We start from the raw sequence: 27,654 nt of genomic DNA, 5'->3' as shown, positions 1-27,654 counted from the left end.
TGATTATTTCATGAATGCTTTTGAATTACATATATATTTCAAACAGCTGAATTTGTTGGTAACATTGAGCAATATTGCTAGGGAGAGAAAGTCTTGGTTTTATGATAGAGGAAAGTTAAAGCAGTTATTGATAGTTAAGAGTATTGGGGAACATGAATTTGGAGAGTAGGAGTTTAACTTTTGGTTTCATCACTTACAAGCTGTGATTTGGCCAAGGCATTTAACCTCTTTAAGTTTCATGTTTGGTATTTTTTTAAAATCAAGGTGATTTTGAGAGTCAAATGACACCTGAGAAAATGTTTTGACATGTAAAATATTTTATTAGCAGATAAAACATACAATATTTGGGATGAAAAATGATGGCAGGTGCCATACTATCTTGAACTCAGCAAAGTGTCAGGTTCAGGATTGCAAAGAATTTAGATTTCATGGAGATACTGACCTTTCCCTCAAGAGGCTGACTGACTTTTGACTTGTCCAAGGTCACAAAGCTGGTTAGTGGCTGCCAGAATCCAGTTCTCCTGATTCAAGTCATCTGGTCTTCCTACTACCTATCATTCATCATTCATCAAAACTTTGTTACGGAGGATAAATTAAGTGCAACACGTGTTAGGTGCTGTGGGTGATTCTGATTCATCAGACAGAGGGCCTTCCCTCAAGGATGAGTGGGATGATAAAGCTTAATTTACAGGTGTAGTCAGAGATTGGGATAATAGGTATCAATAAACTATCATGTGACTTGGTGTGGGTCAGTGGAGACCTGATGGAAAAGGTGACAATTCAGCAGTGCTCCAGAGGGCAGAATTTGTACATGAAGTCATAGAGTTTAAAGTAGGCAAGGCAGTCTAGGTCAGCAAAGGCACTGTTATCAGGAGTCAGTAAATCCTGGGGAGGTTTCATCGTTTCATAACAAGGGCTGTCTCTCACCTTTTGACTCACACTCTTTTACTGTTTCCTCCAGAATGCTTGTCTTGGGTACATGCAACTTCCTCGGAGACTTTCCCAGCCTCCCTCCAGGGCGAGTGAAAGACAGCCTCCGGTTTCCATGGTTCCCTGTCTACCCAGTTTCTCCGGGCACTTAAGGCACATCTCTATTTCACGTTCGTCCTCCCACGCCCATTCCCACGTTTCTTATCTTGAGAGAACGGGGCTAAGAGCATCAGGGTGTCTTTAGCCTGAGCACAACGACAAGTGCGTAGTTGCCTGACAATTTGGGGAAGAGGAAGGGAAAACCCGGCACACCATCTCTTCTTCCTTTCTTCTGGCAATTGCTGCCTACTCGTCCTTCCAGATTCAGCTTGAGCGCCCGGTTCTCCACACACCGGTAGCTCTTTCTACCGCCGTCTAGGTTCTACACACACTAGGCACCGGACAAAAAGGTGGTGTCTGATTCATCCCTGTGGCCCCGGGATGGCATTGTAGTAAGCGCTCAGTAAAGTCCACGGAATGAATGGAAACATCTCGACTTTAGGTGGCGCAGGGGCGTCCTCGGCACCAACTCTGCCTCTCCCTGTGTAGGAAGGACCCCAGCAGCGGGAGCTGCAGCCAAAAACCTGAAGGCGGACCCGAGGGCACGAACCCCTCGAACCCCACCTCCGCCGGAGCCAAATCAAGCCCTCCGATCAGCCCACCAGGTGGCAGGGCCCCCCGAGCGCAGTCCCACCCTACACCATCACGCAACATCGCCCTAGCGCCTCACCTGGCGTCCCCGATCTGGCAACGGCGTCCGCGATTGACCAAACGGCGATTTGCGCCTTCTCGGCATATGAGCGGTGGGCGCCCTCACTGGCCGCCGGCGGCGGCGGGCGAGGCCTGCGCGCAGGGCGGGGCGGGCCCTCCTCCTTTAGCCCCGCCCCCTGGTCCCTCGCCTGGGCGGAGCCTTTGGGCCGCGGGGCGCGCGGGGTGGGTGACAAGCCTCCGGAGCTCAGCTGGTTACTCTGGTTACTAGCGCGGCGGCGCCGGAGCTTGGGATGTTGGCGAACAGGCCATCGGGAGTCGCCGCCCTCTAAGGGAAGTTGTCTGGAGATCGCCGTTCACCTGCGGGGAAACGGAATCGCGGACTGGAAGGTTCGGGGGCTGGTGTATAGGAGCCTGATGTGGGGAGATTTTCAGCAGGGGTTGCCCCTCCCTGCGCCGGAGCCGCAGTGGTGAAGCCGAGGCCATCTTTGGTGGGAGACGGCAGCCCAGAATTTCCACCTGGGCCGCGTAGCCTGGCCGCCCGAAGGGGGGCGAGTCGTACTCCGCGCTTGCCAGCCCGGCCCGGGCATCGCGGTCTCAGGAGGCGAGGCCACCTTTCTCGCAGCGCCAAGATTTCTTTGATTTTTTTTTTTTACCCCTCACCGTCTTCTGAAAGGGCACCTGCTGCTGGTTAGAGAGAAAGGTTTTTCAGCACTAGGAGCCAACATCAAAATTAAAAACAGCACCTGCAATAACCCCCAGGAAAAACCCATCCAGGAAACAAGAGAAAAGGAAATAAATGGATTGGCTGAAAGAGGAGAGCCCGGTCGGGTGCTGTTGGAGTAGGCGATTTTTAAATACTGCTTTCTAAGTCCTGGACAACTTTCCTGTCTTCAGATACTTTTGTAGTAATAACTTTATATGATTTTGTAAATAGCTCTGATTTGAACTGCAATCCTGGTTTTTTTTTACGGTATTTACTGGAGTTTGGCCGGTTTCTTGTGCTCCTTTTGGTAGCATTTCGGGGAAAACCTGTCATCACCCAAACCCTACAAGGAAAAAAAGGATCCCAACACGGACCCAGAGTCACCCAAGTAGCCTTGGAACCATGTGCACTTTTCTTGGCATTGCTACTTTCACCTATTTTTATAAGAAATGCGGAGACTTCGTCTCCTTGGCCAACAAGGAGCTCCTGCTGTGCGTGCTGGTGTTCCTCTCGCTGGGCCTGGTGCTCTCGTACCTTTGTCGCTACGGAAACGGGATCTCCCTCGGGCGCCAGCGGAGCGGGTCCCAGTTTGCCGTCTTCTCGGATATTATGTCAGCCTTGCCCTTCATTGGCTTCTTCTGGGCCAAATCCCCTCCTGGATCAGAAAATAAAGAGCAGCTTGAGTCCAGGCGGGTAGGTTGAATTCAAAGTGGTCAAACAAATGAGTATCTTATTTTAAATTAGGATTGGGGTCACTCTCCTTAAGGGGAAAAGGCAATAATTTAGATACAGTGATACGAATTCTCAGTTTTTCTTTTTAAGTCTTTGACTGTTTGTGGCTGCATCCTTGACACCGTTAGGGATGATTGAAAACATTTGTTTCATTTGGTTGGGCCAACCTAAATGAAATTGATTATGAATATTGATTTGATTTTGAAAGGTGAAAGGAAATGTTAGAATTTCATTTTGAAGGAGGACAGAATCACTTTCTGTGATGTAAAAACAAATGTTTTAGGGTAAAAATTGTGTTTGTACCTGAGAAGAAACCTGCAGGTAAAGTTTGCTGCTTGTAAGAAGTGATTGTTGGGGGAAGTGACAGAACATTTGGAAGAGCTGGCACAGTAAAAATGCTCAGCACTTTAGTCTTGGACAAAACACCCTCCTCTCCCCACATTAACGGAGCTTTGAGTAAATCAGTGTGGTAATATCCTAAATCAAGTGAATAATTGGAGTAAATCGGTGTAGTAATATACTAAATCAAGTGAGTAATTGGCTACTGTCCAGAGTTCAGTCATGTTCCTAAATCAAAGGCTGTTTTTCACGTGATGTTTAGTATGAGAATCCCTGGGAAGACAGCAGCGAAGGGGACAGTGGTAAGGGATGAGGGAGATCTTTGAGGCCAGAATATATAAGGCCTGTTGGCCATGGATGTTTGGATTTTCCACAAGAGCACTGGGGGGATTTTTAAGCATGGGAGTAACAATATTTGATTTTTAGTTTTTAAAAGCATTCTGGTTACTGTTTGGAGAGTGGATTGTAGGAGTACAAGAATGGAAGCAGGGATATCAGGTCAGAGAGCCCAAATAGTGGGCCAGGTGGGGATAATGATGATCTGGAGTTGGGGTGAGTGGCCTGCAAGTAATTTGCTCTTAGGGTTCTGTGTCTACATTACTTACACAAATGAGCAAGGCTTACAGAACAGAGGACTTGGTCTAGAATTTTTGCTCCATCACTTCTGGCTGTCAGACCTTTGGAAGACCTTAGTTTCTGTAAGAATCAGTTTTTACCTTTTCTGTTAGATGGGGGTGGCATAGCCTGCTGTTAGGGAATTAAATGATTTAATGTTTGGAAAATGCCTGGTTCATAACTGTCTAATAAATAGCAGCTATTAATACTAGTCTAAAGGTAGTACACATCTGTTAGGCACATTTGAGTAGTGCTGAATTCCGTGACACATGATGGGTGTGGGTTGGAGGAATGGAAAAGGAAGGGGAGGGAATCTTTAATTCTCAATTTGAATACTTTGGTATTGTCTGAGATAACTTGGGAATTGGATCACCAGTAGTCAGTAATGGGTTTCACTTTGTGAATGCCTCAGACTTTATGCTCATTTTCTAAACACCAGAGTTGGTAGGCTGTGTATTGAGTACTGAGTTCCCACTAGTGCTTCCCATTCTGACCTTCCAAGTGTGTATGTGTGTGTGTGTGTGTGTCTGTGTGTGTGTGTGTGTTTAACAGGGAAATTTTAGGAAGAAAAACTATTAAAAAATAGCTAAGAGGAGAAAAGGGCCTTATTTTGCTCTGTGAACAGTAATTTAAGGATAATCAGCTCTGGTCATTAAGAAATAGTGATGGGAAGAGTCAACTCTATTATCTTCTCTTTAAAGGACAAAAAGGTGATTTCTCCAAGAGAAATTATTAAAAATGGAGTGGACAATGCCCCAGTCCATTATAGAGATAAAGGAAGACTGGATGGATATTAAAATCACAGAGAATTAAAATTCTAAAAGGTTTTGGGTTTTATCTTTTAGAAGGTTAAGTCTTTTATTTAAATGGTTTCAGCTTTTTGCCTTGGGACTTATTAAAACCCTTTGAAAATGGCATTTGATCTTATTTTAATCGTTAAGGTCAGAGAACTCAAGAAAGACGGTTTCTTGGAATTCTGTATCTGAAATACATTCCCACTTGTGAATCCATATACCAAGAAAAAAATACTTATTACAATATTGAATTATTCATTGAAAAGAAAAACCCACTCTCACTGTTATTACTCTCAATGGGCATAAATCTCTCAAAACAGGCCTTTTTCATGAAAAAGTCATCTTATGATCAAGTAAAGTTTTTACTGTCAGCCCAGCAAGGAATAGGTTTAATATTTATTTATACATTGGAGGACCAGATGTTAGATCACGCCCTCTTTAGAGTATCAGAAGAAAAGGAAAGGGTAAATTAAATATATTCTTATATGTTAAGGAAATAAAATTGTGATCAGGTTGAATTCCAAAGGATAAATAGTCATTTTACTCCTTTGGAATTTTGTTGTGTTAAATAATTCCCAATTAGTAGATTAGTAGCCAGGATTTGACAGTCTTTTCATTATATAAAAGTGATTTTAGGTTAAGATAGATGTTCAGATGAAAACCTCGAAGGAGAAAATTAAGATGAATAGTGGAAGTACCTAAAAGGTGCTGAATAGTTTGCAACGTGAAGTCGTATCAGAAGTTGTACATGGCTTGCATTTTGTAGATCTTCGGTATGTATTTGAAGAATTGAATAATTAATTGTGGAATTTTCCCTATAATAGTCCTGGAAGCCCCTTAAAAGTATTTTTTATATTTGGCCTGGTGTGGATTTCTAAATACGTCTGTAGAACAGCATTTTCTAAATATATTGAGAAAACAGAATATATTATTATATATAATTATATAGTCTATATGTTATGTATTACATATTATTAGTAATACATTATTATATAAAATATTAAACTTACTCTTATTGGGATAATATTATACATTTTTCTTTAGCCAGTATTTTATATCATTGGTTTTTATATATGACCTGTATTTAAAGATTTCATAGTTCGTTTGATTTGCTGTTGTTTAAGGTAAAGCTTTTGCTCAAGATGCAAAAGTCCAGTGTGTCTATATAGTAGTAGTATGATTTAAGGATAACACATATGGATACGTAATTCACTTTTTCTTTTTTTTAACCAGCGCAAAAAAGGAGCCGGTATTTCAGAAACAGCCTTGATAGGAGCAGCAGCCTCTGCATCAACACCTTCTCAAAATGATCCAGAAGTTATCATTGTGGGATCTGGTGTCCTTGGCTCTGCTTTGGCAGCAGTCCTTTCCAGAGATGGAAGAAAGGTGTCAGTAATTGAGAGAGATTTAAAAGAGCCTGACAGGATAGTTGGAGAATTTCTGCAGCCAGGTGGTTATCCCGTCCTTAAAGACCTTGGACTTGAAGGTAGGTTCATATTGATCTTTAGGAGTTATGACTGCAAACAAGCACTCTGCACTGTACTCTATCCTGCGATGGTAAAAATGTATTCTGTTTTCTTTATAAAAGTTACTGTACTCGTTTACCAACAAATTTCCATGAAAATGAGAGCAAAGGAGAAAAAAAGCATTTAGTAGTATGAGAAGACATGAAGTAGACTTAGTGAGATACAATGAAGTGGCTGAAAAATTGTAATAATCAAAATGAAGGACTGGAAAAATAGAATGAGGGCATAAACTTTAGGGAAAGGTGAAGGGGACTATCATGTGTAGACTGCATATTATTATGTGCCTGTTGTAGAATCTTTTAAGCATCATTCATCCATTAAGCCAATGCTTTTTAAGCCCTTAACTATTTATTTAGGGTATACTTATTCACTGTCCACTTTGTGAGGTGCTGTACTGAATACCAGATTTATACTGGGGAACAAAACAGATCAACTATACTCTTGAGGATCAGAGTACAAGATATGTCTAGGCTATGAACTGAGAAAGAGCTTGCTTGGCATATGTGGTAGGTGGAATGCTGGAGTAATTATGAGCATTGATGCTGAAACTAGATTGCCTGTTTTGAATACCAGCTCAGGTGCTTAAAAAGCTGTATGACCTTGGCTAAGTTTTGAAACTCTTGTGTATTGGTTCCCTCATCTGTAAAATGGCCATACTAAGAGTCCTTGCCTCATAGGTTGTTAATGAGAATTAAATGAATTCCTATATGCAAAGCATTCAGAACAGTGCCTGGTATGTAGTAGGCACTGTGTAAATATTTGCTATTTTATTCAAGGAACCAACAAGGACACCAGTGTAGGTAGAAAGTACTGAGTGATGGGTTACAGAGAGTGGCTTGAGATTAAGGTTGGAGAGGTAAGCAGATACCGCTTTGTACAGTTTTGTAGGTAGAGTAGGAGGTGATGTGATCTGGATTATGCCTCTATAAAGTGGCTTAAACTTTTGACAGCTACTTACAGTAACAAACACATTGACCATCCTCAGTACATACGTGTAATATTTAAATTGGAATGAAATTTGTCTTATTTTACTTTATAAATACTTGTCATTTTACCCAAGTATACAATTCACAGGTTGAAACTCATTTCACAATTTATCACTGATCATACCCTGCAGTTTGTAGAATGCTATTTTGAAAGAATACATGGATATGATGTGGTGAGTAGACTAAGATTGCGGCAGTGGGAGTAGCAAGAATCAAAGCAAGGAGTCTAGTGGGGACTCATTGCTAAGTTCAAACAATAGATAATGGTGGTTTGGACTAGCAAGGTAGCAGAGGATATAAAGAGAAGTGGACTGATTCACAATAAAATTAAGAGGCAGAAATGGCAAGAGTCACTGAAGAATTGGTGTGAGATAGAAGGAAGAGGGAGGTATTAGAAATGATTCCTAGGTTCTGGTTTGAACAACCAGTAGGTAATGGTACCATTTGCTGACAGGAAGATGACCTGTTGAGGAACAGGTGTTGGAGGAAATTTGGAGGACATTGAGATCAAGTGAACATGTTAAATATATGAATCTGGAGTGCAGAGGAGAGGTTTGAGCTGGAGTTAGAAATTTCAGAGATGTCAGCATACTTGTAGCACTTAAAAGCCACAGCAATGATTAAAACCATTTAAGGAGATCATGTAGGGAGAAAAGAGAAAACAGAATAAACCAATCCAGGCTGACTTTTGAAGAAGACAGTGTACAAGCGACTTTGAAGTAGCTGGCAGAATGGCAGAAGAAAGCCACAGGGTTTGGTGTCACTTAATCCAAGAGAGGAGAATGTTTCTAGTAGGAGGAGTGGGTATGTATCAATAAAGGAAAGGACAGATGTGTCCTGGTTTGCTATTCAAAGTCAGGTAAGATGAGTATAGAAAAACAGCCATTGGATTTGGCAACTTGGAATTTGCTTGTGACATTGAGATGTGGTGGAGTTGTGGAGACAAAATCAGACTGATGTGAGTGGGAGATTAAAAAATTGGAGAATAGAAAACTACTCTCGAGGAGTTTTTCACTAATAAAAAACAGAAATAGGGCAGTAGTGAGATGTGGATGTGAAGGCAAAGGAGGTGCATCTTGATACCACAGGATGTTTGGTGACGTTGAAAGTAGTGAGGCAGAACGCGATAATGCAAGAGAGGGAGGTGACTAAAGAACTGACATTCATTCATTCATTCAACAAATATCTATTAGGCATTGATCATATTATAGATACTGTTCTTGATGCTGAGGCTACAGTGGTGAACAAAACAGAAAATGATCCCAGCCATCAGAAAGTACACATTCTAGTGGGTAGTTTGGAGGCTGGTGATAAAAGGTAAAAATAAAATTAAGAATATATGTTAATGGTTATAAGGATTTTGGAAAAAAGGGAGATAGGGAGCTATGTGATTTTAAATAATGTGGTTGGGGAAGGGAAAGCCTCTTTGAGAGATGATATTTGAGTAAAGAATGGAAGGAGGTAAGAGAGTTGCCCTTGATATATGGGGCAAGAAAAAATATCAAGGGAAAAGCCTGGGGGAGGAGCAAGCCCGGCCTCTTAAAAGAGTGAGGAGAGAGAGTGGTGTTGACTGGAGTGAGAATAGTTAGAGAAAAGGTCAGGTCGATTATCGGGGCTGGATTCTAAAAGGTCTTTGTAACGTACTGTATGGATTTGGCTTTGACTCCACATGGAAGCCTTTGGAGAATTTTAAGAAGAATTATTCAATGTCACATTTTAGAAGGATGATTAACAATATTCCAAGTATTCTTGTTATTGTGTAGAAAAAAGAATAGATCATAAAGTGGCAAGGTCAGAAGCAAGGAGACTTGTTAGGAGGTTATTGCAGAATCAATGAGAGTTGCTAGACTGGAACAGGGTCATAGCAGTAGAGGTGTGGGAAGTGAGTACATTCTGGAAATGTATTTTAAAGGAAGAGTCAGCAGGACTTACTGATGTCAATGTTTGGTATGAGAGAGAGGTGTCCTAGAATTTAAATGAGACTAGAAGACATTACCATTCCAGGAATGAACCCTGGGGAACTCTACTATCTGGAGATCAGTGAGGTGAGCAGGAACTAGAAAAGGGGACCGAGAAGGAGCAGTCGGTGAGGAGGAAAAGCAAAAGACTACTGGGTAAGGACCCATGTGGAGAGAGTGCCTTATGAAGAAGGGAGATTCCATCTCTGTCCTTATGGGTTTCCAAACCACCAGTTTACAAGAGATTTCCTGAGGCCAGGGTGACACACTGCTGAGAAGGATCGTTACCTTTCTAGTTGACCATGAGGCAACCAGAAATGCTCTCCAACTATATTCTTTAGAGATCTGGCCTCAGGAGACAACTCCAAGGTTATGGCACAAGCCTCAATGGATTGTTATATGTAGTTCATCAAGTGTCAGAGAACCTATGAAGTATTTTAGCTAGTCCACATACCATAAATCCTTTAGTATCAAGTCCTTTTAATCTTCCTTATGCTATTAATTTCCCCTCAGGTGTGAGATATGGAATATAGAAACACTTTGAATAGTTACTTTTTGGAGCATGGACTTTTTATATAATATGGACCTTATCCCTCATGGAGTGTGGGTTTTTATTAAGTGAACTGATTGTCCTTTGGCTTAAGATTAATATCTAGAACTCTTAAAATGAATATTATAATTTAAATGCTTTATCTTTATGTATCGAAGTCTCAGTAATTAATGGGGGACCTCCTCCTCACCTCATTTTCTATAGGATCATCTTGACTTTACTTGGTCTTTTTGCTTTTCTGTATATAATTTATAATTAGGTTCTCAATTTCCATGAAACTAAAAAACTCTGTCAAGATTATGACTCAAAAAATACTGAATCTATAGCTCAATTTTGAAAAATTGATTTGAAGTTCTTATTCATGAATGTGGTATACCCTGCATTCAGTTAGGTCTTTAATGTATTTATAGTTTCATAAATCCTCCATATCTTTTCTTATATTTATTCCTTGACTCTGGTTTATATTTGGGCTTTCATAAATGATACATATTTTAATATGCACTATATACTCAGTTTGAGCACAAAGTTATGTTTGGATTTCTTATGGGTCATGTCCTGGGTAGATGGCTTAATTCCATGTCATGTCTCAGGTCATTGAATTGAGTTTTGTGATCTTTATTTTATTGACAAGAAATTTATATATGGTGTGAAATTCCAATGTCCCTTGCATATGAGACCCTTACTTGCTTTCCAGGAGTGCCCTTTACAACTCTAGCTTTCTTGGCTTGTAGTTCTGATACCCTTATGCTGTTGCCTTTAAAACTTGCTTACTGGTTTGACTTTGAAGTTGCTCTTCATGTTTTGCATATATGGTTTTTTGTTTTTGCTTTTTCGCTTGCTTTTTAATGGAAAGCAGTTCTGTACTTTTTAATGTGGAAGAGTGTTTTCCATGTTACTTTATCTGATATATTAACCAGTAAGTAGTCAAATATCACAATTATGGAGCCCTATGATTAATGGCTAGTGATAACTGTAGTTAATGTCACTGGCTTCTAAATTATTAATATCTATTATTCTTGAAGCATGAATTTCATTGAAGTTTAAGGTTCTGTCTTTCTGCCTGTTTAAGTGTCCAAAGTCTGTCGTATTTGATTCCATCAATAAAGTTGAGATAGAGACATGTCCCAGAAATCTTAAATTAGACCTTATTTATGTACTTAAGATAGTTTACCCAAGGCAAAATTTTATTATGCTGCTATCCTTTTTACATTTTCTGGTGTGTTCTAAATTGGTCAGTTTTAGCATATAAAGTACATCTGTAATACAGTTACGGGTTGAGAAAAACAAGCTATCTTAGTAGTTGGACAAAACATTATAGAAATACTAGATGGGCTTCAAGCATATAGTATTTTTTTTACAAACTTTACTAACATCTGAGTAAAGACTGGCAATTTACTGAGATCCAAATGGAAGATATTGCTAATTGGCAACTTTTTAGGATATTTGTGTACTTTTCCAGAAGCATTAAGATTTCAAAATACATTAATGTCCAGTCTTCCAAACGGTCTCATAGCTTGATGAAGACAGAGACTCATTTTCAATGCCTCCTTGTCCTCTTGGTGCCTAGTAGAATTCTGGGCACGTTAATGAAATCGGTATTTTTGAACTGAATAGTTTTGCAGATGACGTACAAGGTACTGATCCCCAGGATGTACATGGCTACATAATTCATGATCATGAAAGCAAGTCAGAGGTTCAAATTCCTTACCCTCTATCGGAAAACAATCAAGTGCAGAGCGGAAGAGCTTTCCATCGTGGAGGATTGATCATGAGTCTTCGGAAAGCAGCCATGGCAGAGCCCAAGTAAGACTCCAGCTTCAAAGATGTAATGTTAAAGAACACATTTAACCTTGGCCTTTGTTAACACACTATTATAAATTTTTGTGAGTGTTTGGGTATAGGCTGGAATATAGATATTATGTTAACCATAAGTTAGAAGAATGTTAGATCTTCAGTGCCTTTGTTAAGAATATCATAAAGAAGACTATAAAAATTATCCATGATCCTTCTCACTAGAAGTAACTAGTATGAATATTTGGTGGATAAAGTCCGGTTGTATTTTCCAATCTGGGTATGAATCTGTGTGGGTATGTAAAACTGTCTGCATGTATTTTATTTTTTAATGAATTGAGATAAAAATCTGTTACTTTAAAAAATTCTTGATGCCCGCCCCTCCCCCCCACCGCCCCGTTCTCCAGGCCCCGCCGCCCGCGCCCCGTTCTCCAGGCCCCCCCCCCCCCCCCCCCCCCCCGGCCGCCGCGCCTCGGGGAGGGGGCGGGGAGGCGACGCGGGTCGGGGGGTGGCCGGAGGGCCGCGCAACGCGGGGCGTCGTGGCGGGGTCCCCCTTCCCGGAGAGCGAGCGGGAGCGCGGCCCGAGGAGCGTCCGCCTGCGCCTCACCTCGCGGCTCCGCATGAGGGGCGCTCGGACATCTGGCTTCCTGTGCGACGCCACCTGACGCGCGCCCGCCAGGCCCTGGCTGCAGCGCGACGCGCGGCGTGGGCAGCGCCGGCCGGACCCGCTCACGCCGCCCAAGCTCGCCGGGCCCACGGAGACCCCGGGGAGGGGGAGGGGAGGGGAGGGGGAGGGGCCCGGAGGGGGCCCGCCCCGCCCCGCCCCGCCCCGCCGCTGCAGCCCGCGCCGCCGCCGCCCGTCCACCACGCAGTTCCTGGGCTCCTCCCTGGCGTGTTCCCTGCTCGCCGCTGCGCTGCTGCCGGGTCCGCGCGAGCCGCCCGCCGCCTTCGAACCGGGACCCGGCCTCCCGGACGCGGGCGAGGCCAAGATTAAAGAGGACTGCTGCTCTTTAAACGTAGGAATAAATATGTGAGAATGAAACATGAAGAAAGAATTGGAACGTGATAAAAATACTGAAGAAAGCAAACAGAAGGTTATGTTCAACTAGGAGAGAATTTTAAAAAGTGCACATTTACGTCTAATGTGGAAAACTGTTGTAAGAGGATGTTGTCATCTTTCCAAGCCTACTGAATTGACAAAAGACTCAGAGGAACTTTCCATTTAAATAGCCGGCAGTGGGGAGAACAGATAGCCTCACAGTTCCTGGCAGATGCACCCCAGAACACACTGCACAGGGAATGCTGTTGAGAGAGTGGCCCAGAGATCTGAGTCATAGGCAATACCTGTCCAGCGATGAAGAACTCAGAAATCAGGGTCTATAGGAGGTAGACCTAGGAATTTATATTTTTATCAAAAGGAAGTAGATATATATTTTATAACAAAAACTTCTAAAACACTGGAAAAGTAACATTTTTTAAAGCTAGCATAGACTATGGTCACTAACAATGAAAATATTAATCATTACTATTATAAGGTTATATATATTGCTACTATCTTATGTACACACCCACATGCATACTGTTGTGATAAGTTTATGCTTGTTAAGTACTCCTCTCCTCATCAACAACATTATTATGTATTACCAAATACTGGGTTAGAGATGCTGACATCTCTCCCGCTGAATACCGTATTTGATCCTAAGGCCTTGAAGAAACAGGCCTTATCTTACTGAACTCTGTACCTGCAGGCCCATTACATTTGGACGCTAAGTAGTAAAGGGAATGGAAGTTACTTTTCATTTAGAAAATGATCTTGCTTTTTTATAAGGAAATGTTAGCCATGGAGGGCTTTAGGCTTTCTAAGAAAATAGGATTCTTTCTCTTTAAAATGTGTACATGCTGCCCTCAATTCTCTGGATGCTCTGAGCACTCTGTATTTTAGCTCAAAAGCTCACTCATCACAGATTCCATTCACCATAAATTAGGTATGTTTATAAACTAGAGGCTGGCATTATGCAATTTAGTCCACTAAAATACTTATAGAACCAGTGACTTTATGACCAGAGATAATGAATTCATAGGAATGAATATCCAGGGTTAATCACTGTCAAACATTTTCAACATAAAGTGATTTTTCTTTCTTATGATGGAATTTTTTCTACATTCAGATTTTATTAGTGCCCTAACCCTGAACAGTTTTGAGTAGGTAATGACTTTGAAAATGGAAAACTAAACTTGTAAAATAGAGTAACAAAGGTTTCTTGAAACTGGCTATTTTTTTCTTTCTGGATGTCAACATTTTTGAAAATCAAAATTTTGCTAAGTGACTTAAGTACACGTAGACATTTGGAATCATCAGAACCAGTATTAGTTGCACATTTGCATTGCTGTGGCATAATGAAGAATTTATAAAGGTGACATTTACTTAGGTTGCAGAGTAAATATTTTAAAATCACTGAATAACATATTATTAAATGCGCATACATATTTGTTCAAATTAATGAAAGAATAGAAAGAGAAATACAAAATAACATTCCATTACTGTTGGAAAGATCTTACAAGGATTCTCAACCCAGGAGCACTATATTATTTTTAATATATATTTATTTTTATATATTATTAATATACTATATCATTGTAACATTGCTTTACATATTTATATATATATAATATAGAATTCATAATGACTATGTAATTCTGCATGCTCAATCTGTTCTAGTCTATTGTCATCCATAGTCTTTCAATCACTTACCCTTATTTCATGATTCTATTGTGTAACTTTTCATTGGATATCATTTTTTTGCTAATTAAGCAGGGCATATCAAATACCTACCTACAGACACACTATTACAGATTTTGTCTCAGAAAAAAAAAGTATTCTTTTAATCATTACATTTGTAACATGTCTTCAATTTTAGGAAATTAGAAAATACTACACATAATTCTAAAATTCATTAATGATGTTTTTGCTTTTTGTCATTCTAGACCTTTTTCTGTGGACATGTGTTCACAAAGCATGTGTGTCCAGTTTACAAGAGCAAACTGGAGATAAGAATTAAGGAGTTTATGATTCCTCATTTAAATTATTCAAATGTGCTCTTATAGAATTGATTTCTATTTACCTTTTAGTACAAAGTTTATCGAGGGCATTGTGCTGCAGTTATTAGAAGAAGATGATGCTGTGGTGGGAGTTCAGTACAAAGGTAAAGAAACTGGAGACGTCAGGGTGCGATATATCAAATGATAGCTCTTCCTAAGAGGTTCTTTTCCTTCTTATTCTTCTACTCCTTTAAAAAAGTAGGCTCAGCAATTTCTCATTTCTCAGATGGATTGAGTTCCCTCCAAGCCCTCTGCAATAAGATGGATTTTAGATCGCAACACATTGCTATACAAATAACTTCATAAGCAAACCCCACTATATTAACAGTATTAAAACCGGACATGAGAAATATACCCTAGCAGAGAAGCAGAGGGGAACTGGAAGGTGGAAAAGGAAGGATTCACTATAAAAGAAAGTATTAGGATAAAATACGCAATTATTTAAAGGAGAAAGGTACAAGTAAGAGATTCTCTGGGGAAATACTAGAATTAAATAGTTTCCAGTACAGTTTACCCTTGAACAAAATGGGCTTTAACTGCCCAATATGTTTTTGTATCATTTGTATTGTATATTTAATTTTGTACATAGTCCATATATACAAAATTCTCTTAGCCCTAGCCACTGATTGAAAGCACTGTATGAGGCTTGAAAATTCTAGAATAAAAATATCTGGCTTGTACTTGAAATTTGTAATGATATTCAGTTTTTCAAGGTCTATGCTTGCTTAGTAGTTGTTTATTAAAGTGTAGCTTAATCCCAGATGGTTTGAATGGTAGAGCTTTGAAGGATGGTGATCCTTAGGGATTCAGATGACGCACCTCTGAAGATTGGTCATGCATTAACTTAAGCCCATAAAATAGTTTCTTCAAAGCATTATCTTCAAATAGCCTCTATAATGTTGTCTGATTATATATTTAAATTTCTTCATGCACATTTTGAAGGAACAGTCCTTTTCCTCTGTATTTCTAACCACTTAGCTGAATATGCTTTATGTTTGCTGTAGGAACTGCACGCTCCATTGACTGTTGTTGCAGATGGACTTTTTTCCAAGTTCAGGAAAAGCCTGACCTCCAATAAAGTTTCTGTTTTATCTCATTTTGTTGGCTTTCTTATGAAGGTACTGTACGAATGTAATTATAGAAAAATAAAGGCAACTTGAAATTTGAAAATTGTTAAAATATTTTATTTCTTCCCTAGAATGCACCACAATTTAAGGCACATCATGCTGAACTTATTTTAGCTAACCCAAGCCCAGTTCTCATCTACCAGATTTCATCTAATGAAACTCGAGTACTTGTTGACATTCGAGGAGAAATGCCAAGGAATTTAAGAGAATACATGGTCGAAAAAATTTACCCACAATTACCTGGTAAGAAAAGATTTCATTTCCCATTGTAATCTACAGCCTGAAAGCAAATTTCACAAAAGGTTCTCCATCTCCAGTTTTCACTAAAGCTGTGTCTAAATTGGGCCAGAGGTAAGGATGGCGCATGAAAAAATGCATCTAGTCAGTCAGGTACTCTGAGCTGAACCATTTAGCACATAAAATTGCAAAGTTAAAAAAAAGTTTCAATCTATTCATATTAACAAAGCATAGTTTTTAGAATACTAATATTGGCATATATGGTACTTTTTAAGGTAGTCTGAAGAGCAACCTAAAGTCTTATGTTTAATTATTTTTGTGCTTAGCTTTTGTAGAAACGCTAGCTACCACTTATTGAATGTGTACTATTTAAGAAAACACAATTTCATTTAATCTACCAACCACCCTCCGAGGTAGGCATTATCATTACCCCCATTTTACACATAAGGGAACTAAGATTTGGAGAGATTACTTGGCTTCTCCAAGAACAAACTATTAGGAAGTGGCACAGCCAAGTTTGAAACCAGGTCTGCCTGGCTAATACATCCTTGCCCTCAGAACATGAAAGCTATAAGGAGTCTTTAAGATGATTTTTAGTTTTGAGTTGAATACAGAAAGGCTTCATGAGATTGCAGACACAAAAATTATATTCTGATTTTTTTTTTGAGAATGGGAAGATGCAGGTAAGAAAAGAATGTAAAAAATTATTAAGAATATTGGAAAAATTGAAGGGAAGTCCTGCTTGCTAATTATATGATTATAGTAATATAGTAATAGGAAACAATCCTTGGTATAAGTGAATTTTTTTTAAATGTTCTTTTTTCAAGTTTTTTTTAACTAAGCAAAAGCACTCTTTTATAACAGAGTATTAACAGAAATGAAGGTATAGATGGATCAATTTAGATTTTTAATAATGACATTTTCAACATTTCAATACATTTTCACTCAGTTAAGACATTTTTGAAGATTTCAGATGGAAAAATGAGTTAGGCATATTTAGGAAAAGGATAGTCAGTATCATGATATTCTTAGCATTTTTTTTCTTTTACTATAGATTGTTTTTTCCAATTCAGAGGTTAGTTGGAGCAGACTGCCCTAAGATCATGGAAGGAAAAACCATTTACAGGTTTATGTTAATATTAGATTATTGAAATTCTACTCCTTAAGGAATAGAATAATTTCAGTACTAGGCATTCTGTTCCTGTATTCCCAGATTACAATGAGAACTATATGAAAAGAAAGTTCATTTTCTATACAAGTAGAAGCACAAAACTTTAAAACTGGGAAGTATCTCAGAGATGAGCTAATCCAATCCATTCATTTTATAGATGAAGAAATTGAAGCTCAGGTAGAGCTCTCTACATCTTATCCTTTTTCTACTGTACATACTCTCCTGCTGTTTCTGAATTGGTGGTATATTTAATCTGAATATGGTGGTGACCATAAATTGTTAAATATGACACCTATCAGTTAACATTCGGAGGAGGGGCAGGTGGTTTTTCTCCTTGTCCCATTTCATCTAAATTTGCTTCACTCTTTCTCTAGTTTTTTGTTCATTCAACTGGATATATATTGATTTACATTAATTTTCTCTTAGATTCCTTTTTTTTCAGCATGAATAACTAGGTACATAGTGAACAATTTATTATTGAAATAATTAGTTTTTGATTTGTCACCAAGGATATATGTGACAACCATAACAGACATATAGCAGGTATTTGTTTATACTTGATAAGAAAATGTGATAATTTGATATTGAAATGTTAAGCCATTTATATGGTGGGGTGGGATTTCTTGCAGATCACCTGAAAGAACCATTCCTAGAAGCCACTCAGGATTCTCATTTGAGAGCTATGCCAGCAAGCTTCCTTCCTTCTTCACCAGTAAACAAACGAGGTATTCTTTTATTGGACTGATTTTATAAAGGATATTCCAAATACTCAATTTCAGTATTCCAAATGCCATATGTGATTATACTGCTGGGAATAACTTGTGGGACAGAGAATTGGTTACTGTGGATTAATATGTTACTAATAATCAAGATTAATTTTATATCTTTATTATTTAATATTGAGTGTATACAAGTCACTGTGCTAGCTATTGAGGCTACAACAGTTACATATAGTCTAGAGAACGCAGTTTTCTAGTGAAGGTAATTTCAGAACACCGTTGATAAATGCTGTAATGATAGAAGCCTGCTCTCAGAACCACTGATTCACCGTGAAGGGAGCTGCAAGGCAGGGAGGGGAGCCTGTGACCTGGGAAGGGTGGTGAGGGAAGATACTGCTCAGGGAGTGAAGCTGGAGTTGGGGCCTGAGGGACGAGTGGGAGTTCATGAGTTGCACAGTGAGATGAGGGACTTCTGAGTACGTGGGATAGTATCCACAAAGGCCAGGAGGACTGAGGAATGGTGGCACTTTCAGTGAACTCAGGTTGCCCATGGCTGGGGCAAAGGATAGGTGTCAGAGTAGAAGAAAGGTAAGATACTTACTGAAAGTTTAGTTTAATACTATAGACGATGGAAAGTCATTGAAAAGGTTTTTCTAGAAGCCATTTAAAAGTTTTATACCTCAGTAAAATTACTTTAGTGAGATATAATTCACAAATTATATAGTTTACCCATTTAAAGTGTACAGTTCATTAGTTTCCAGTATATTCACAGGTATTTACAACCATTACCACAGTCAATTTTAGAACATTTTTATCACCCCAAGAAGAAGTCCTGTACCCATGAGCAGCCTTCCTCATTTCCTTCTAACCCCCAGCCCTAGTCAACCACTAATCTGCTTTTTATCTCTATAGATTTGCCTATTCTGGACATTTTCTATAAATGAAATCATAATATATGGTCCTTTGTAAGTGGCTTTTTTGAGGTTCATCCATGTTGTAACATGTGTTAGTCCTTCATTTGCTTTCTTTTTTTTTTAAAGAAGTTGCATTATATTTAAAAATCACTGTCAGTTTACTGGGATTTAATAAAAAATACAACTCTTTTACAATAAAGAGCATTTAGATCTCACACTTGTCCTGAAAATATTTTTTCATTATTAAAAAGAAAATTATGTAAACGTTTTTCTTCTGGTATTTGTTTCAAACATTTAACAATGTTTTCTTACAGCACAAAAATAAGCAACATGCAAACTCTTAAGAACTTAAGGTTCTTTGAAAGAGAATACAGTATGTAATCACAGAAGAGTCAGAGCTCAAGTCTGAACTTAGCCAACAAAGGCAGATGACCTGAAGAGTTATTTTCATTAGGAAGTCCATTAACAGTCCATAAGTCCTGTTCTGTAAGAGGTGACAGTCTAGCTAGAAGTTTCAAACTACCAACCAAAGCAACTTCAGCTCCTGGCTGCCCAGCAACATCTTCCTTTCAGCAGAATAGAAAATATAATCCACAGTTATGGCACTTCGGAAATGACAGGAAGTCACTTCTGGAATTCCAGTATCAGGAAAATAATGGGAATAAACAGACGACAAGCTGAAATGGTGCTGTAAATTTGAAGATAATTTTTCAGTTGTCACCAAGACCTCTGCTTTGTCCAGCTGGGTTTGCATCAAATCACTGTCTGTCTTTTCTACTTTTGGTAACTGCTGTACCTCATACACACAGTTCTGTGAGATACCTAGGTTTGGGGGCCAAATTGGAATAGATAAAATTCTTTGTCCCCGTGAAGACTGTTCCTGGCCAGATACCTTTCCTATGGCAAGTCCTTCATAGTTCAATTTTCCTTCCTTTATGAAACTAGAGTGGAGAACCAGGAACAGAATTACAGTCACCACACAACAATAGGGCAGAAGCCACCATCTTTCTGATGGGCAACACTGGAAATCTCTGCCAGCAGCACTGCCAACTGCGTCAGCTTAATATCACCTCGCCTTGGGTTATACAAGAGATGTGTGTTAGCTACACACATCACAGGAGACGCAGCACCAGGAACTTTGGGCTGCAAGAGCAACACTAATCCAACATTGTCTCTGTCCAACAGAGGAACATTAGGGCGGTAGAATTCCACTGGGTTCACTGATAAAAGAGTGAAAATTTGGAATGTTTGAAGCAAATGGCACAGCCATCAGGTTTCCTTCCCGTCCACATCTTGTATTCAGAGTGATAACCAAATGATTCCAAACTTGGCCTGATTTCTGTTCCATAATGATCTTCTTGAACTTCTTGCAAACAAAGTATATCTGCATCAAAGTGTTTAATTTCTTTCAAACTATTGGGAAACCTGAAACTCCAGTGTAATACTGGCCGCTGGCAGTGTCTATAGAGATGTGAATTGTCTTCCAGTAAATCCTGTGAAAGTATGTTATAGGACATCACGGAAAAGTCAAACTTGTTGTCACTGTCTTCTCATTTGGGGTCAACATTTTTGTCTCCTAGGATCGTCATTTTTTCTTTATTATGGTTACATATGTATTCCCAATGCCATTCTATTGCGCCTTGGTGTTTTCTTCGTTTTGACGAAGGTTCATCTCCCTCAGAGTGCATGCCGTTAGAGAGATGAATCAAAGATGTCTGGCTCAGGTTGTCAGGTCTCCAGTTCCAGTATGGAAACTGAGTTCTAGACTCAAACAGACAAGGTGGTCTCCAATTTAGTGAAAAGTGCCTACTGCTGAAGTACGGGTAAGGAGCACGAGAATAATGTCCAGGCCACCTTACACAACTAGAAATATGTCTGTTCCAGCAACACCTTTGCAGATTCTCCCACGGTGCAGTCCAGTCTCTGCCCAGACTCTTCTGGTGATGGGATAACATGGGGTATAAACAACAAACCCCGGGCGCGTGTGCAGCGCGCGGGCCCCTCGCGTCAGGCTCCCCGGGATCCACTGCGGACGGGCGGTCTCCGCGCGGACTCAGCTCCCGGAGGATGCGCGGGCCCGGGGAGGAGGCCGGGCCGGGAGGCGCAGGCTGGCTTGGAGGTCGGGTTGGCGAAGTGGCCCGGGGCTCCGAGGCCAAGCCTGGTCGAGCAGGCACGAGCCCTGCCGGCGGCCGATACGCACCCGCCAAGGCCCGGACCTCCTGCCTCCCCGGACCCAGCCCGCCCCGCCCCGGCGGAGCCCGGGCCGCCGCTCCAGCCCCCCCGGCCTTTCATTTGCTTTTATAAGCAAATAATATTCCATGTGTGGATATACTTTGTTTTGATTATCCATTCATCAGATAAACATTTGGGTTGTTTCCAATTATAGTTATGAACAATGCTGCTGTGAATATCTGTGTACAAGTTTTTGTGGACATATATTTTCATTTTTCATGGTGTATATTTAGGAGTAGAATTTTGGGGTTATATGTTGACTCTGTTTACCTCTTTGAGGAACTGCTAAACTGTTTTCCAAAGTGGCTGCCCATTTTGCATTCCTGTTAGTAATATATGAGGGTTCTGATTTCTTTACATCTTTCACAACACATGTTATCTGTCTTTTTGCTCATAACCATCTTAGTAAGTATGAAGTGATATCTCTTTGTGGTTTTGATTTGCATTTATCTGATGGGTAATGATTTTGAACATCTTTTCATGTGTTTATTGGCCACTTGTGTAAATGTCCTTTCAGACTTTGCACATTTTTTTAACTGGACAAATTTGGAAGTTTTTATCGTTGAGTTCTAAGAGTTCCTTATATATTCAAGAAATAAGTCCCTTATTAGATATATGATGTATAAAACTTTTCTCTCATTCCATGGACTGTCTTTTCACTTCTTGATGTTTTTAACTTTCATGAGGTCTAGTTTTGATTTGTTTTTCTTGCCACTCATGCTTTTGATGCTATTATCTATAAAGGCTTTGCCTAACCCAAGGTCATAAAGATTGATTCCTATGAAGACTTCCATAGTTTTAGCTATTACATTTAGGTGTTTGATCCATTTTGGATTAAGTTTTGTGTATGGTGTGAAGAAGGGGTCCAGGGTTGTCCCAGCACCACTGGTTGAAAAGACTGTTCTTTCCCCTTTGGAGTTCCTTGGCGCTCTTGTCAAAATTCAGTTGACTATAAATGTAAGTTTCTTTCAACAACATTCCATAGTTTTCAGAGTGTTTTACATTTCTTTTGTTAAATTTACTCCCAAGTATTTCACTCCTTTTGATACTACTGTAAATGAACTTGTTTTCTTAATTTCAAGATGCTTCATTGCTAGTGTATAGACATAAAATTGATTTTCACATATGTATCTTGTATCTCAAAATCTTGCAGAACTCATTTGTTCTAACAGTTCATTGAAAAGTTTAAAACATGATAGTGTCATGGTAAGATTTTTATTTTAGAGATAATTACTCTGATATGTTGTGGAGGGTCATTTGGTTGAAAGTTCATTCAGACTAAAGCTAATAGTAAGACTATTTAATTACTCTCTATCAGTGATAATGAAAGGCCTAAACTAGGATGTGGCAATAAAAATGGAAGGTAGGGAATGGATTTGGGAAATATCTAGGACGTAGAATGCATGAAACTCCATGATTAACTGGATAATATAGTAAGGGAGAGTGAAGCCTCTTAGTGGATTCCAGGTTTCAAGCTTAGATAATTTGGCCAGCTATTTGCTGCCACTGGAAAGAAAGGAAAAAGAATGTAAGTTTAGGGAAGTGTGGGGAGAAGTGGTGAGTTCACTTTTGGACATACTGGGCATGAAGTGAGCCGGTAGGCATTTGGAGGTGTCATGTGGAGGGAGCACCATTAAAAACCTGAGTGGGGAGCTTCAAAGAGAGGTCTGAATGGGAGCTGTCAATATGCTGTAGTTACTGAACTTAAACAGATTGTAATTTGCTGCATAAAAACAAGCATAATGAACTCTCAGTCATGTCAATAAACCATATGCAAAGGGGAATGAAGCCAATGCCAAAACAATATTAACAACCTGCTGTGGGAACATATCCCAGTTGGAGGGATGAGGACTGTTCCATGGAGAAGGAGGAATAAAAGCTAGTTATAATTTATGGTTTTTTAGTGAAGGTATTCAAGTAATATGTAAAAAATTGAATTAAATTTAGAAGCTACTTTTTTGTAAATTAATACATATTAACATATTCCGTAGTTATGTAGTATATTGTGACATTACAGAACAAAATTATCCATAATTTTACCACCTCAGCACTGTTATTATTGTTGTCTTAATTTCTCTCACAGACAAAATTATTAAGTGCTTTTTAAAATCTAAGTCCTAGGTCTAACCAGTCTGACAACAGACTGGGAATCTCAGTGTCAGGCAGCTCAGTCAGGAGGTGCACCTTGAGTCAAACTGGGAGCTTCCTTCTTCTGCTTTGACTCAAGGGTAAGATTTCGGATAAGATTCAGTCCAGGTTTACATTCTCCTAAATTAACTTCTGATGGGTTTGGAATAGCTGCCTATTGTTTTTTTTTTCAGTTTGAAGTATAACCTTTGAAGTGAAATGTTAGAGATCTTTTGATTTGCTTTTTTCTTTCGAAGACTTGCTTTTTATGCCTGGCTGCCTATAGGTACTTTTTTTGTCACGAAAGGCCTTATAAACAAACATTTTGACTTTGACTTCCCCTTTGATTCATGTGTGAGTTTCATAAGGGTGGGAAACATGCTCTTGTTCTCACTGTATTCCCACTGTCTGGCGCATGGTAGGTACACAGGAACTATTAACTGAGCCAACCCTTGGAAATTTTGCCTCAGCAAACTTATCATTTGTTCCTTTGTGTTTTCACACTCTAATTGTCTAGCTCTCATTCGTAACATTTGTAAATTAGTAGAGCAGCTTCTGCCTTAAGGGATGCACTCAGATGGTGCCATGACCCAGACATTCTCTTTACAGGGGTTCTTCTTTTGGGAGATGCCTACAACATGAGGCACCCTCTTACAGGGGTGAGATGACTGTTGTCTTTAAAGACATTAAGCTGTGGAGAAACACGCTAACTGGTATTCCTGACCTTTATAATGATGCTGCTGTTTTCCAGGTAAGATACTAAATTTACTCTTTGGCAAAAATGTCTCAAAACAGATTTCTTTCTGGACCTTCAGAGGAATGGGACTTTGCTGGAGGAAAGTACCTAGGAGTCTGATCCTTAGTAATGCTTCTTAGGCAGTCTGTTGAGGCTTACAGACCCTGACTTGCTACTGGTGAATCTCACAGATCTTCTCAATTTCTGTATTTGGGTGTTATATAACATTGGCTTGCATGGCTCGCTTTGCCCATAGTGATTGTGAATTTAGTTTCAGAGTCATAACTCATTGCTCTGGAAATGTGTGTGTGTGTGTGTGTGTAAATGCTGAACATAAGGCATAGGGTAAATAACAGTTTAAGGTAAACAGCAGTTTGTTCTTTTTTTCCCCTGTTACCATATAATAAGTGATCTTTTTCTTTTTTGGCCAAAAAATCATTCTATTGGACAAGAAAAATGTCTCATTCTTTTGTTGTGAATATCCTTGCTCAGGCTCTTTATGAATTATTTTCTGCTCCAGATGGTAAGTGTAGATATTTTTTAATGAACATTACTGAATTGCAAATTTTTAGCACAGGGAGGGAACTTAATTTTCAAAAGTTAGTGATTAGGTCAAATAGAAATGTTTCCTGAGTTTGCAGACTCACAAGTTCATAGTCCTTTAACTCCATCCTTGAGTAAGATTTTTAGCTTCTAATCATCATATATCCACTACTTTGTGTGGAAGGCTATTGTCTTCTCTTGGACAACCTTAATAACAATACCTCAATAATTCACTGTTATTAATTCCTCTGGTCCCAATCGGACCATACATATCCCCAAATGCATAAGGTTGTGATGGATCGATCTTTCTGGCCATGAATTGAAATATAATGCCATTGTTAATATTTCTTTCTGATACTAGTTTCAATTTCTTCTCAAAGTAGTATTTTATAAAATGAATGTGAAGCTTACATTTTATAAAATAACCATGCCCAAGAAGCAAAATGCATCCACCTTTTAGTCATTTGAATATTCTCATGCTTTTGTTTTTGTTAACATATTGTAGTGAGTTGATAATCGATCTGTGTATTAAGGAGAACATGACCTAGCAGAAGCAGTGTTAGAGATGGAGAAAAAGACAACTACAGCAGCATACAAATTAGTTAATGGTAGGCTAATGAAGCTAGACCTTTAGGTTTCCAAGAAAACATGTAACTCAAATCCCATTACTTCATATATCGACAACAAAGCTATTTCTGTGACCCAGATGAGGCCCTAGTGATCCACCCTTTGGTGATCTGATTACAAAGGATGATACTGTACAAATGCCTTCGGTAGCCTCCATAACCATCATTCTTGCTAAAAAAACAACTCATTGATTGTGATTTGCCAGTTACTCCTTCCTTGCTACTTGGAATGGAAGTTAAAACGGTTGGTTGGGGAAGTAAAAAGAATACTAAGTTTTGAGTCTTTCTAAGCTCTTCTTCCTAAGCTTTTGTAAGCTCTTGAGTGTCTTACATTATGAATTTGAATCTGCCAACAAAACAACATAAAGAAAATAATGAGAGTTAGAGGAGGGAAGAGCTTTATTGGAATAAAAGTTTGCCTAGCGCATCCTCTTTCTTTCTGTTGTAAATACAAATGTAGGCATACCTGAAAAGAACATTAATGCTTAACTATTAAAAAGGTTACTGATCGATCATGCTATGTTGTGAGGGTTTAATGAATTACTTTGAAAAGCCTAAAATACTATACCAATAAAAGGCATTATTATTATTTCAGAGATACAAGCTGGGCATTTGAGTGATTGGGAATTTGGTTTCTAGAATTGTATTTTTAAACAAAAAGTTTATAAAATATTTTGTATCATTTAATGAATTTACAATATAATCAAGGAAATAGCTTTTAAACAACTTCCAGGACCTGCATGTTTGGTATAGTAATTATTTATTAATAAAAATGTATATATATTCATAGTAAAGCTACTGTCCATAATGTTGATTATGGAATTTAAAAGAATTTTTCGGTCATTAAAATTCCAGGACTAGATTTTTTAAAAATTATCTATGAAGTTTGATATATGTTACAGCTTCATTTTTTCTGACATATCATTAGCACCCTAACACAAATGTGTGAACAGTTTGACTGGGAGTAATTAAAAAATTTTTATTTTAGATTCCCTGCATCAACTAAGAAAAGCTTGTTTTTTTTAATTTCAAACTTGGTAGAGAATGTGTTACTGGTCCCATTGGGCTGCTTTCTGTGTAAGTTGCTTTGGTGACAAGGGAAAAATTGCAAATTTTCTTAGGACTGTTCAGTTTATGAATTACTGCAAATCTTTCATATACATTCTACCATTTTTATTATCCACTAGCTCAGAGAAATGAAAAAAAGGCAGTATTTCATCTTTTGTTTTACTTCTGAGAAACAGTTTTGATTAGAAGTTGGTGGTAGGTGAAGCTAAAACCCTTCATTAAAATAGAAGCTTGTTTTGGGCCTGTGGGTTTAAATAAATGTTCTGATATATGGAACCCATGGATAAGAGAAATTTGTATTTAAATTTTAATTTGGTTGAAGTTTAGGGACTCAAGAAACTTGCTAATAGTTCTGACAAACAGATGTATGTAGAGTGATAATTATCGGCAAAGTCTAAAATTGAAATTCTGTGTTTCCTCATTCATCTATAATCTGAATGTCAGTACTGTGCCAGGCCATCTAGTACTGCGGACTGGATGTCAAGAGTAGTGAAAGAAAACAGCTCAAAACATAGAATTTATATAAACTATACTTAGAGGAGTTACTAGCTTCTCTGACGGAGGTATATTCTAAGTAGTGTCTTGTAAAAAACATTTTTTGTCTGTCCCTGCCATCAAATTCAGCAGGAAGACACAAGCTTGTAAAGTTCTCTAAAATGCAGACTGTGTATTTAGCTTTGTAGATGATACATAACTGGGATGTCTTTTTATGAGTAAACTTTAATTTCTGGGTCTTACTAATACATATATATTTTCTTCTATTACAGATTGTCTCCTAACCCTCTAGTTGTAATTGGACACTTCTTTGCCGTTGCAGTCCATGCCACATATTTTTGCTTTAAATCAGAACCTTGGATTACAAAACCCAGAGCCATTTTCAGTAGTGGTATTATATTGTACAAAGCATGTTCTGTAATATTTCCTCTAATTTACTCAGAAATGAAGTACTTGGTTTATTAAAGGGGAACAGTTTGTGGATGAGTATTTGGAACTCACCAAGTCCTGAGAGACTTTTGGAAAGGGTATATATAGCATAGTACTATACCACTTCTAAAGTGGAAACTCTTGGACTAAGATTGGAATTAATTTGTTTTTGAAGTTATTTGTATATAAACATGTAAATATATACTTTTATTTGCAAATTAAAATGAAGGGCAAAGGAAAATAACTGTTTAAAGGAAATGACTGTTACCATAAATTAGTGCTAACACCAAGGACCTGCAGTTTATCTTTTGAAATTCAGTAGTTGGGATGAGTCACTGTGGGTGGGTCACTTCAATAAAATGAAGAATGGACTCTCATGTCTTTTTGTCTTGTTCTGGACTTCTTGACATAGCTTCATGATAATGGAAAAGAAAACCAAAGTGGATTTCAAAATATA

At 38.8% G+C, this 27,654-nt stretch overlaps 1 protein-coding gene, 1 long non-coding RNA gene and 1 pseudogene across 3 annotated transcripts; 1 reads left to right on the top strand and 2 right to left on the bottom strand.

Moving 5' to 3' along the window:
* Positions 1 to 299: 299 nt before the first annotated feature.
* On the bottom strand, positions 300 to 12,636 carry LOC140849291 (uncharacterized). Of its 2 annotated transcripts, XR_012131029.1 has the most exons (5): positions 12,282 to 12,633; positions 11,592 to 11,698; positions 2,918 to 3,038; positions 1,700 to 2,364; positions 300 to 1,510 (listed from the first exon to the last, which is right to left on the bottom strand). It is a non-coding gene; the product is annotated as an uncharacterized lncRNA (long non-coding RNA). The 2 variants fall into 2 exon arrangements; XR_012131028.1 differs by having other exon boundaries at positions 300 to 1,539; positions 1,700 to 3,038; positions 12,282 to 12,636.
* On the top strand, positions 2,786 to 27,574 carry LOC140849283 (squalene monooxygenase-like). Its single transcript, XM_073236284.1, has 9 exons — positions 2,786 to 3,076; positions 6,097 to 6,349; positions 11,506 to 11,686; positions 14,804 to 14,877; positions 15,778 to 15,891; positions 15,972 to 16,143; positions 17,938 to 18,033; positions 23,910 to 24,051; positions 27,041 to 27,574. The coding sequence occupies exons 1-5, from the start codon at positions 2,786 to 2,788 to the stop codon at positions 15,849 to 15,851; spliced, it is 873 nt and encodes a 290-aa protein (XP_073092385.1). The 3' UTR covers positions 15,852 to 15,891; positions 15,972 to 16,143; positions 17,938 to 18,033; positions 23,910 to 24,051; positions 27,041 to 27,574.
* On the bottom strand, positions 18,962 to 21,412 carry LOC140849268 (protein angel homolog 2 pseudogene; annotated as a pseudogene).
* Positions 27,575 to 27,654: the final 80 nt, after the last annotated feature.

This window comes from Manis javanica, chromosome 4 (genome assembly GCF_040802235.1).
Source record: "Manis javanica isolate MJ-LG chromosome 4, MJ_LKY, whole genome shotgun sequence".
NCBI classification, from domain to species: domain Eukaryota; kingdom Metazoa; phylum Chordata; class Mammalia; order Pholidota; family Manidae; genus Manis; species Manis javanica.
Note: the sequence above shows the minus strand (reverse complement) of the source record. Positions and strands in the feature narration are given on the sequence as shown.